This window comes from Benincasa hispida, chromosome 12 (assembly GCF_009727055.1).
Source record: "Benincasa hispida cultivar B227 chromosome 12, ASM972705v1, whole genome shotgun sequence".
Taxonomy (NCBI): domain Eukaryota; kingdom Viridiplantae; phylum Streptophyta; class Magnoliopsida; order Cucurbitales; family Cucurbitaceae; genus Benincasa; species Benincasa hispida.
This window is the reverse complement of record NC_052360.1, coordinates 20,154,537-20,166,572: the sequence shown is the minus strand read 5'-3', so window position 1 is coordinate 20,166,572 and position 12,036 is coordinate 20,154,537. Positions and strand designations below refer to the sequence as shown.

Genomic DNA, 12,036 nt, shown 5'->3' with positions numbered 1-12,036 from the left:
TGGCTAACAAAGGACAATTTTAAATGTGGGAAATATGTAAAAAAAAATAAAATAAATAAAACACAGATTTTAAGTTTGATTGTCTTGGATTTCTCTGTCTTTTATTTTTCTCAATTAATGCCCTAACATTAAATTTTGTCCATTGATATGAGTTAGAGGCATCAAATTTTGTTTGTTCTTTCATGGATTACTTACTCTTTCCAACTATTTTTGATCGTAGGAGAAAAACAATGTTTTATCTTAATTCTCATATCTGTTCTCTTCGATTCATAATCAAACTCAATGTGGATTTTGAGGGACGAGTAATGTTATTGACTTCACAATACTTCAACCTGATTTCTTCCCTTGAGTTGGTTGAGGGTATGCAATAAAAGTTGGATATCCCTTTAATTATTAAATTCTCATAGATGGTTCCAACTGCTTTCGTCTTCAACGGAAGATATTTTTATATTGGATGGTTTGATTTATTTCATCAAGCGTAATTCGCTTCCTCAAATTTGTTAAGTCTATTCGTGCTATTCATTTGATGGTTAAGGACACTCTCTTACACCAAGCTAATAAAATTAACTAATTTATTTATTTTAATAGATATTGTAAATAAAGTGTGGGTGAAGGAATCGAACCTCAAATCACGATGTTGGTAATATGAACATCATGTTGAGAATTAACAAACTTTTTAAAATTGAAACTTATCACAAATTAATGGAAAATTTATACTATAATTATCCAAAGTCCCAACTCGATCACCGACTCGTTCTAAAGTCGAGATTGTGGCAAACCCAACGTCTCTTCTTCCGGTTGGGTAAGGGGGAAAAGAGAGCTTCTTCTTCTTCACCAAGCAAAGCACACCTCAATCAATCTTTTCTTCCCTTTGGGGACATTTAGAATCTCAATCCCATATTCTGCTGCTAACTCTCTCCTTCTTCCATCACCAGTTATGGGTAGCGGTTCGTCCGAGACGAGGTTCGTACAGGAATTGCTTCTCTACGCAGCCAGCGCCGCCTTGAGCTGCTTGGTTCTCTTTGCTGGCCTACGCCACCTCGACCCCAACCGCGAGGCCTCCAAGAAGGCTCTCGAGCACAAGAAGGAAATTGCCAAACGCTTGGGCCGCCCTCTCATCCACACCAATCCTTACGAGGTAACCCCACCCTCGCTTTCTCTCACGACCTATCATTCTTTTGTCTTCCTGTGAAGTGATATGAATTTTGTTGTGTGGGTTTTCAGTTTGAGTTATATGTGAGTTGAATTCAATTGGGTTTGCCCCTTAGGTTCTTGAGGAACCATTATGTTCTTGTCTGACTCGTGACTTGCTTACATTTTAACCAGGATGTGATTGCCTGCGATGTTATAAACCCTGATCACATTGATGTGGAATTTAACTCCATTGGAGGCCTGGAGAGTATCAAGCAAGCTTTAATTGAATTGGTGATTCTTCCACTAAAGAGGCCCGAGTTATTTTCGCATGGGAAGCTTCTTGGTCCTCAGAAAGGAGTTTTGTTGTATGGACCTCCTGGTACTGGGAAAACAATGCTGGCAAAAGCTATTGCAAAGGAGTCTGGAGCTGTTTTCATTAATGTCAGGATTTCTAATCTGATGAGCAAATGGTTTGGAGATGCACAAAAGCTAGGTTAGTTTAGGGATTTTTTATGCTTTTCTTGGATATGAATGATATATATGTTACTGTTCTATTTGTTGATCTGAGTGGTATTAATGATATATTTGTTCCTTGGGTTTGTTGATGCTTCATTAACTATTTATGCCTGATTGGTTGTTGCTTAACATGACTTTTCAGTGGCTGCTGTGTTTAGCTTGGCTTATAAGCTCCAGCCTGCTATTATATTCATCGATGAGGTTGATAGTTTTTTGGGTCAGCGGCGAACAACAGATCATGAAGCAATGACAAACATGAAGACTGAGTTCATGGCCTTATGGGATGGATTTACCACAGATCGTGAGTCAGAGTTTAACCTATATTGTACTTATTTTCTGTCAGCAGGAGGATTTTGTTGTATATGGCATTGTGATTGTGCAATTTTGTTCATTATAGCTGCTTTTCAGTTCTGATTTGTCATGTCTATTCTTATAGAGAATGCTCGTGTAATGGTCCTTGCTGCTACTAATCGCCCATCTGAACTGGATGAAGCTATACTTCGACGTCTTCCACAAGCCTTTGAGATTGGAATACCTGACCGGAGGGAGAGAGCAGAGATATTAAAGGTGATTTTGAAGGGTGAGCGTGTTGAAAACAATATAGACTATGACCGCGTGGCAAGCTTGTGTGAGGGTTACACAGGTTCAGATATTCTTGAACTGTGCAAGAAAGCTGCTTATTTCCCAATCAGGGATCTCCTTGATGAAGAAAAGAAGGGGAAACAATCTTCTGTGAGTACATTTATCATTTTTTCTCTTCCTTTCCATTTTTCAGGTCTTGTTGGATAACCATTTTGTTTTTTATTTTTAGTTTTTGAAATAAAGCTTGTATGCACTACTTCCACTCTACTTTCACCTTTTGATTTTTGTCATCTACTTTTTAGGAATGTTTTAAAAACCAAGCTGAGTTTTGAAAATTAAAATAAGTAATTGTTAGAAACATGTTCTTGGAGTTTAGAATTTGGCTAAGAATTTACATGTTTAGTTAGAAATGATAAAAACCATGGTAAAAGAAGTTGGAAGTAAACAAGCACAATTTTCAAAAACCAAAAATCAAAAACCAAATACCAAAAACGAAATGTTTATCAAACGAGGTCTTAGTTACTCGTTTCTTCTAGTGGAGTAGATATTTAAGTTGATAACCAATTATTTACATACATTCTTCGCCACTTAGGCTGTTTCAAAGATAGATTTATATCCCTTTTTATGGGATTCATATCTATGCTACTGTGCTCCCTATGGACAATGAAGTTTGGATACTGATCATTTATGTTTCCATCTTTCAAGGGCTTATGAGATTGGTATATTGTGTTATGTCTTGTTCATTTCATTTACTGGCTACAATTGTCCAGTAGAGAGAATGGGACGGTGAAAAAGAAAGTGACTCATGTGAGTATTCCTTTGAGGGTCGGCAACATGCTAGGGTACTAGACAATTTAATTTTGAAAATGGTGCTTTTTGATGGAAGCTCTTCGTTGCTATTTCTGTTATTATTATTACTTTTCATTTACCTGGTATCAGAGGGCATGAGGGTTTATATAATGTCTTGGTGAGACGAAGTTTTAAGTCTCTATATTGCCATTGACATTGAGTATGAGTTTGTTTGCTATTTATGATGGGGACTTGAATGTTCCTGACCTTTGCATGGCATGTCGGTGTTTAGGAGCCAAGACCCCTATCGCAGGCAGATTTGGAAAAGGTTCTTGCTACATCTACAAAGACAAAGGTTGCTGCAAGTGAATACACTGGTCTGAGCTCTAACTCATCAGGGTGGACAGGGCACAGGGAAGCTGGCGATTATGAGGTTCAAGCCGCAATAAGCGAACTCTCCAAGCTAGTGGTCTCCCAAATCTTGAATATCCAATCCGAAACCCGAGACTCGTGAAATCCCTGACATTATCAAGGTTTCTCGTGATCCATTTTAGTATTAAATAGCACGGATTTACCAGGGATGCATCCCTGGTTTGAAGGGTTTGTCTCAAATCTGAAATTTTGAAGTTCTGAATGGTTTCTGGTAGTTGCATATTCCAACTTTACTGTCTCAAACATGAAATAGGGATCATATTTATAAACAGAAACGGTGGATTAACCCTGTTGATAATCTTTTGTATGGATCCGGGTCATCCTCGAACAATCTTTCTTTGTTGTACCATATTTAGTATTTTGTTGGCTTAACTTTTTGTATTTTGTATTTTGTATTTTGTCACAAAGTGGTCTCGTGGAAATACTAAAGCCTTTCTCACTAGTTGAAGAAGTTGCTGCCGCGATTTGAACATAAGCTGGGTAGCGCTTTGATAGAGTGGGTTAAAAGCTGTAAATGATTTAAGATTAATAATATGAGATGAAAATTTTGTGATTCTATGGTCTGTGCCTCTGTCGTTATAGGTTATGGCTTTTTTCTTGTCCCCTTTGTCACATTTGAGGAACCGAGAATGCATGAATTATTGCATAATCCAAATAGCAATCAAGATTTGAATAAAATTCTCAACCACTCTTGAATTATATATATATATATATATATATATAAGAATTAGGTTTATTGAGATGAATTTAGACACCTTTGGTTTATCCGGATTCATGCAACGATTTGTTTTGTATCAAATTTAGCTTTGAAGTTTTAACCAAGTTGTGGAAAAATAGTTGATGTCTTTTCTTTTTAAATCTGGTAGATTATGAGTAATTAAGCGTGACTTTAGTTGATCAATTTGTTTATTATAGAAAAGTGTGGAGACTTGTGAGTGAACATTGTTTAGTCCAGTCAAACTTTTTACACAATACAAATATATACTTTTTTGTGTGAAAGTAAATCCTTTCCCATTCTTTCATATCTTCCTCAAAAAAAAAAAAAAAAAAAAAAGCTCTAGATGTCTGTAATACCATTCTTGAACAATATTCACTTGCATATCAAAGATGTCACAGGATTGAATTCAACAACTGCATATGTTGAACTCAAAAAGGAAAAGAAAAGAAGGGAAAAAAAAAGGACTATTCAATCGAAGTATTTGCTACCATTTTTCTAATGTAGCGAATTGGGAAGCAAGAACTCTAAAAAGTTTGTTCCTTTTGTCTCCAACCATCCAAGCATGTTTGTGGTACACTACATCCATAGGTTTAGCAGTCAAAAGAAAAGAAAAGGGTCGTCTGCTGCTGGCTATTTGGATAAGTTTCATACAAGAGTAGGAGGATTGGCTTACAATGACAAGTGATTTGGGCAAACCATGTGGTATTGAAAGTTGAAACACCCCCTCCTCCTCTTGATGGCTGAACGATTCAAACCCATCTGTCAATCTCATTTCCTGCTCTGCAAATACAATTCAATCAAGTTGTAATTAAAGTAGTAAACAAATCACTGTTGATTATTTTAGTTTAGACCAAATCTTCCCCTCTGAAGTTTTCAATTCAACTCTCCTCCTTCTTCTTTATTCATTCATATCCCTTACTGGTCAGAGCCAACCCCATACCACCGTTTTCCTTTACCCAACTCTCCAATTCATTTGACTTCCATTAAAATAAACTTCATTCCTATCTTCAAATGCCCAATCCCCATTTATTTCCTCCTCTTTCTCCTTCTTCATCAACCCCTGGGTTGGAGGTTGAAGGTTGGACTTCATCTCATCCTCCCAGATAGTCCATACTTTGTTCCTTTTCTTGATTTTCATCATGGGGTTTTTCAGCACCGCAGTAGCTTCTTCCTTGTTCTTCATCATTGTTTTTGTTTTGGTTCTTCGTTTTATAACCAAAACATCTCTGGTGTACATGGTGGTCAAGGGTTTTCAAGCAATTACAGACTACTTCCATGTCTACCAATACTACAGAATTCCCCAATTCGACGACAATCTACAGCAGAATCAACTCTACCTCCGTGTACATACGTACCTTCATTCCTTACCTTCGCTCGAGGATTCCAATTTTGCCAACATATTCTGCGGTGCAAAGCCGCGCGATATTTTCCTCCGCCTCGACTGCGACCAAACCGTCCACGATACCTTCCTTGGGGCAAAAATCCGCTGGAAAATCGAGATGCATAGAGATCATCATCGCCAGAACGGCCATTTTTCGATCGTTCTGAAGTTGAGAAAGGATGATAAGCGCAGAATATTCCGCCAGTACTTCCAACACATCCTCTCGATCACCGACGAGATTGAACAACAGAAGAGAGAAATCAAGATGCACATAAACGTGGATGATGGTACAAGACGGTGGACGGCGGTGCCGTTTACACACCCGGCGACATTCGGTACGGTGGTGATGGACGTCGATTTGAAGAACAAGGTAAAATCCGATCTCGAACAGTTCCTGAAATCAAAGCAATACTATCACAAATTAGGCCGCGTTTGGAAGCGAAGCTTCCTACTATACGGTCAGCCAGGGACGGGAAAGTCGAGCTTCGTGGCGGCCATGGCGAAGTTCCTGCAGTACGACATCTACAACATCGACATGTCGAAAATCTCGAGCGATTCCGACATGACGATCCTGCTGCTTCAAACGACCCCGAGGTCGTTGATTCTGGTGGAGGATCTTGATCGGCATCTGATGAAACGATCGACGGCGACGAGCGTGTCGGGTGTACTGAACTTCATGGACGGCATCGCATCGTACTGCGGTGAAGAGCGTGTGGTGGTGTTCACAATGAGCGATAAGAGTGGGATTGATGAAGCGGCGCTGCGGCCAGGACGGGTGGATGTTCACCTTCATTTTCCGCCGTGTGACTTCTCGGCCTTCAAGAGTTTAGCGATCAGTCATTTGGGGGTGAAGGATCACAAGCTGTTCTCTCAGGTGGAGGAGGTTTTTCAGAGTGGAGCCACCATGAGCCCGGCCGAGATTGGTGAGATCATGATAGCCAATCGGAGCTCCCCATCTCGGGCCTTGAAATCCATCATCACTGCCTTGCAAATCAACGGCGGCGACGGCGACGGCATGGACCGGAATGGATTCAAATGGACGGGGGCTGGGTCGGAGATTCATGGTGAGGATGGGATTCAATCTAGACGATTATTTTTCAAAGATAATTTAAGTATGAAACTTTATGGCCTCTTGAGATTGGGACTCAGAAAACATGAACAATGTTCGGATTCTCACTCAATGGACAAAAATAGATTTTGAAAGTCAACGTTGTATTTTAAGAATCAACTCATAAATGTAATCAAACAAAAATAATCATTTAATATTAATTTTTACCTCTAAATTTTGGACCTTAACAATTAAATCTATATAATACTTTTCATTTTAAATTTTAAATTTTTGTAAATGCATCAATTTTACACAATCTTCTAGATTTAGTTCATTTTTTTTGGATAACGAAGATAGGTTTCCATGACTCTAAAAAATTGTCATAAAAATATTTCTTGACTATTTTTTTAGTCTTTAAATCCACCATCGAGAAAAGCATATAGATGACAATGAAAACTTAGTCATAATCGATTGTTTCATGACTCTTCAATTCAATCAACAATAATCATTTATTGACATTCATTGCCTACCATGTAACATTTTTATGACAATTTATCATTGTCAATCAATGATGAAAAAGTTGACTTTTTCTGTCAATTAAACCTTTAGGTTGACATTAAAAATTTGTCACAAAATATTAATAATATCATATTTGCAGTGTCAATAATATTTTAATCGTGACACTTTTTGGACGTCATTGAATTGCATACATTGACATTTGTCTATAATTATTGAAGTTTGATTGATGATAGTATTTCATTGTTATATAACTAAATCTCATCAAAAAATGCTTTGATCATAATCATGTTGCAAATCACATTCCTATTCTTGTCACAATGACCACTCGAGAATATCCAAATAGAGGTTTATTGCCTATATCTTACTTAAAAGTGTTCGAAAGGGTAAAAAACTAGCTCAAACCTACAAATAAAAGCTCCACAGGGATTAGGGAACAATATAAATCACTTCTACACAAAGGCCTAAACAAAACTTTATTATTATTTACCAATCACCAAGACGAAGTTGAAACTTCATCGAAAAGTGTTCAAATTCGTCCGAACCTATTAAAAATCTACAACAAGAGCTCCCGAGTGTTAAAAAAAAAATTCTAAAATAATTCAAGTCTGAAAGGAATTTAAAGCAATGTTACCCATTAAATATTACCTAAAATGACCCAAAAGCTGACTGGTTTGTGTCAAGTAAACCTAATGTTGCAGATTTTGAGTTGCGTGATTTTGTCTTTAATGACGGTTTTTCTCTCTCTTTACCCTATATTTGCTATTGTTCATAAATCATGAAGTCTAATTTATTGTAGTACAACCATTTGGATAGGGGAGTTACAAAAATGCTAAAATTATTTTTTAAAATTAAGTCTGTGGACCACGTTTATTAAATTTACAAAAATGGCAAAGTCTTTTTTCTTCCTTACGCAATTTCTTCTTCTTATGCGATTTTGCTACACCTACCCACTACACGTGTACACCCACTTCTTTAAATTTCTTAAACTTCAGCTTAAATGGTTTATCTAAGGCAAAGGCATAGTGCCATCAATTTTCCAATACTTTACTATTACTATTTCTTGTACTAAATACTTTCTTATTGCAATTCGATTGTCATTCGACTTCCATCTGGTTATCTTACATTTTTTTGTGTCAATTACTAAATAGTTTCTAATTACCTAACAATTTTTGTCAATTACTATGTAGCTTCCGGTTGTCATATGATTATCATATGAATACCTTCCATTGTCAATTACCAAAGCGTTTCTGATTACGTGCTGAACACCAACTTGCTTGAACATAGGCTCCATAGCACCCTTAACAATCCAACATAGTAACTCATAACAATTCAATCCATCATACAAAATCATGATTTCAGTGTAATCACACGTTGAACACCAACTTGGGTTCGAGGGCAAACCGATAGTAAATTTCTTACCTTGATATTCGGCCTAGGTAATTAGCAAATCAAGTTTCTCTTTATCTTGAGTGAAACTCTTAAATCACCCTAAAAACAAACCAAATTTAATAAAAATCCATAATTATAACCCAATCCTCCCAGACACAAAACCAATCATCTTCAACCTACCTACCAAAAGTGTTCGCTTAATAGGAACTACACTTGAGCTTCAAACACGAAATCCAATCCATACGTAAAACCAAATTGACCTCAGTTCTTACTACACAATAGTCCACAGTGCCCAAATCTTCCAACCTATGATCCAAAATTTGTGGGTAATAACCAATTGCAACCAAAAGTTTGTGGTGATTCAAGATACGAAAAAAAAAAATCCTTCCAAAGAAATCACAAAAGCTCACTCAAATGGAGACAGGCAGTGGCTGAAGGCGACAGTGTTTGAAGGCAGTGGCCGGCAGCTAGAACTCCACATGGCAAAGAAAGAAGGACGACCGATGACGGCTGACGTAGGGTTGGCAAAAAAAATCCATGGGATTAGGGAATCTTCGGTTTACCAAAGATGGGGTCAAACTAGGGAAAATTTTTGGGTCCCCATCCGGGGCGGGGCGGGGATAGAGACGGTATCCCCGCCGACCTCGACCCCGATTAAACCCCAAACCCAACCCCAATTTATTATTTATATTATATATAATATAATATATATATACTATATATATATATATATATATACACATATATTTGGATACAATTTTCATTTCTACCCAAACCCAAAAGCTAAAAATACACCTCCCAATTAATAATTCTACCCAAAAGCCCATAATCTAAACTCTAAGTCCAATCCCAATCCCAATCTTTAATTTTTAAACCTAAAAAGAAAAAATCCTAACCTGAAATTTCAATTTCGTTCTTCTTCCTCCTTTCTTTCTCACCCACATTGCTAACTTCCTTCCTCGCCAATGCTGTCAGTCTGTGCCTCACCTTCGCCAACCCTGCCAGTCGGCCAACGCCCAACGCCTTGCCAACGCGACCATCCATGCCTCACCCTCATGACCATCCGTGCCTCGCCAACGCCTTGCCAACGCTGCCAATTCGTGCCTTACCCTCGCCAATGCCGCCAGTTGGCCAATGCCTCTCCAATGCCAACGCCAACGCTGTCGGTCCGTGCCTCGTCCGTTGAAGCTGTTCGTTCGTGTACACTCCAACGCCCAACGCCTCGCCAACACTGACAATCCATTTGTTCGTGTACACATCCGTTGAAGCCGGATTTTCCGTTCAGTGTAAGTTACTTTACTAACACTTTTTTTTTTAATTAGATCTTAAAATATTGTTAAAATTCTTGTTACTAACACTTTACTAACACTTTTTTTTGTTGTTAAAATTCTTAAAATGTTGAAATTATTTGTTGTTAAAATTGTATTAAGTTGGTTATTGTTGTTAAGTTTGTTACATCGTTAATTATTTGTTTGTTACATTGTGATAAAATTATTTGTTTGTTGAGTTTTGTTTGTTACATTGTTTAAATGATGAAATTATTTATTTGTTTAGTTAGTTATTGTTTGTTACATTATTGAAATTATTTGTTTGTTTCTTGGTTATTGTTTGTTACATTGTTTAAATGATGAAATTATTTGTTTATTTCGTTGGTTATTGTTTGTTACATTGTTTAAATGATGAAATTCTTTGTTTGAGTTAGTTATTGTTTTTTACATTGCTTAAGGATAAAATTAGATAAATTTCATAATTTAAAAACCTAGAATTATGTCTTCAAATATAGATAGATTTTATAATTTATTTTTGCTTTCTTTTGTATAACTTGGTAGGTTCCAAAAAGCAATGTCTTCTATAAATAAAGATTCCCAAAGTCTTATTTCAAGTCCAATTCCAAGTCCAAGCCCAAATCCAATACCAAATTCAATGCCAAATTTAACTTCATGCTTTTCAAATGACGAGAATTTGAATGTTCATGATTGTGTTATTCTTGATGAGGAGACATTGAGAAGGGGTCTTTAAAAAAGGAGATTGACATCCGTTGTTTGAAACCATTTTAAGAAGCAAAAAATAAATGGAATAGATAAGGCTATTTGTAATTATTGCAAATGAAAATTAGGGGGTGATAATAAAATTGGAACCAAACATTTGCATGACCATATTAAGATATGCCTCTATAAAGGACAAAAAGACATACGTCAATCCCTATTGAATCCTAACAGAGAGAAGAACAATACATTGGGGTTATATAACTTTGATCAGGAAGCTGCAAAAAAAAAAAAAAGCATTAGCTAGGATGATAATCAAACATGAATATCCTCTCTCAATAGTTGAGCATGACGGTTTTAGGGAATTTTGTAATGTTATCCAACCATTATGTAAGATAATATCAAGAAACACAATAAAGAAGGAGGTCTTGAAAAGTTACGAGATTGAGAAGTTGAAAACTATGACATTGTTGAATGAGATTAATGGAAAAATTACCCTTACAACGGACATGTGGACTTCCAACCATCAAACAAAAGGTTATATAGTTGTCACTGCACATTTTATTGATGATAGTTGGGTTTTTTGTAACAAAATAATCAGGTTTATATATGTCCCTTCTCCACACAGTTCTGAGATGCTTCATGAAGAAATAATGGAATGTCTGTTAGATTAGAATATTGATCGAAAGTTGTCATCTATAACTGTAGATAATTGTAGTACAAATGACTCTATGGTTAATATGTTTGTTGACAGTCTGTCTGGTAACTTAATCTTGGATGGAAGTGAAGGAAATCAGAACATGAAGATTTCCATGAGCAGCGGAAGGATCGTTCCAAATTTCAATCGTATTCGAACATTAACAATTACAGTACACAAACGGAAACGTACGATTATGCATAAATTGAAATTACAGCATGCTTTTCTAAAGATCAAGGGAAGAATTCACATACCATTGAAAAATCATCTTCAAGATCCCTCGATCACAAACGCTCGATCACAGCAACACACGAACGTTCGTACACTATGACCGCTACACTGCATGATTAACTCGACCACAAACACAGTGATCACCCCGAACTCCATGGACAACCTCCACAGAACCTCGACTAGTGTCGAGTTGAGTATGACACCACCACAAAATGTTACCTTGGTATTCTCGGTGTGAGAATCCAGAGTGTGGGCTCTGTGTAGACTTGGTTAGAGTATTCTCGCCCTTACATTAATCCTCCACTAGATGTATCTTATACATCACACCGATCATATCATATATAATCGAATTACCTCTTATCAATTTGAACATTTCAAATCAACACCAAGAACTGATTCTCAACTTGAATCCATTGAGCTACCAAGGGGACCTTATGGACCTGTAGCTCGTAGCTCCAACGGTACGTGAATAACTGACTAAACTCTTTAGTCACGGGATCTACCATCCGTTAACTGTCAGCCACTCCACTAAAGACTGACAACTGAACTCTCCTTACTACGGATATATTATGTGTCCATCTTAACTAATCAATAGTGCGAAATCCCTTCACATAT

At 36.9% G+C, this 12,036-nt stretch overlaps 2 protein-coding genes across 2 annotated transcripts; both read left to right on the top strand.

The window, feature by feature from the left end:
* The first annotated feature begins 687 nt into the window (after window positions 1-687).
* On the top strand, window positions 688-3,882 carry LOC120067029 (ATPase family AAA domain-containing protein 1-like). The gene is made up of 6 exons (XM_039018400.1): window positions 688-802; window positions 936-1,138; window positions 1,327-1,627; window positions 1,793-1,951; window positions 2,087-2,382; window positions 3,314-3,882. Exons 1-6 carry the CDS (start codon window positions 703-705, stop codon window positions 3,533-3,535), a joined length of 1,281 nt encoding a protein of 426 aa, XP_038874328.1. The 5' UTR covers window positions 688-702; the 3' UTR covers window positions 3,536-3,882.
* Window positions 3,883-4,400: 518 nt separating this feature from the next.
* LOC120067028 (AAA-ATPase At2g46620-like) lies at window positions 4,401-6,822 on the top strand. Its single transcript, XM_039018399.1, has one exon. The coding sequence runs from the start codon at window positions 5,311-5,313 to the stop codon at window positions 6,751-6,753; it is 1,443 nt and encodes a 480-aa protein (XP_038874327.1). The 5' UTR covers window positions 4,401-5,310; the 3' UTR covers window positions 6,754-6,822.
* Window positions 6,823-12,036: the final 5,214 nt, after the last annotated feature.

Bases quoted from the DNA above. Each gene is read 5' to 3' on its own strand.
- LOC120067029 (XM_039018400.1), top strand. From the start codon at position 703: ATGGAAAATTTATACTATAATTATCCAAAGTCCCAACTCGATCACCGA. The intron at 803-935 runs GTAAGGGGGAAA...TTCCATCACCAG, and splicing joins ACGTCTCTTCTTCCGGTTGG to TTATGGGTAGCGGTTCGTCC. The intron at 1,139-1,326 runs GTAACCCCACCC...CATTTTAACCAG, and splicing joins TCCACACCAATCCTTACGAG to GATGTGATTGCCTGCGATGT.
- LOC120067028 (XM_039018399.1), top strand. From the start codon at position 5,311: ATGGGGTTTTTCAGCACCGCAGTAGCTTCTTCCTTGTTCTTCATCATT.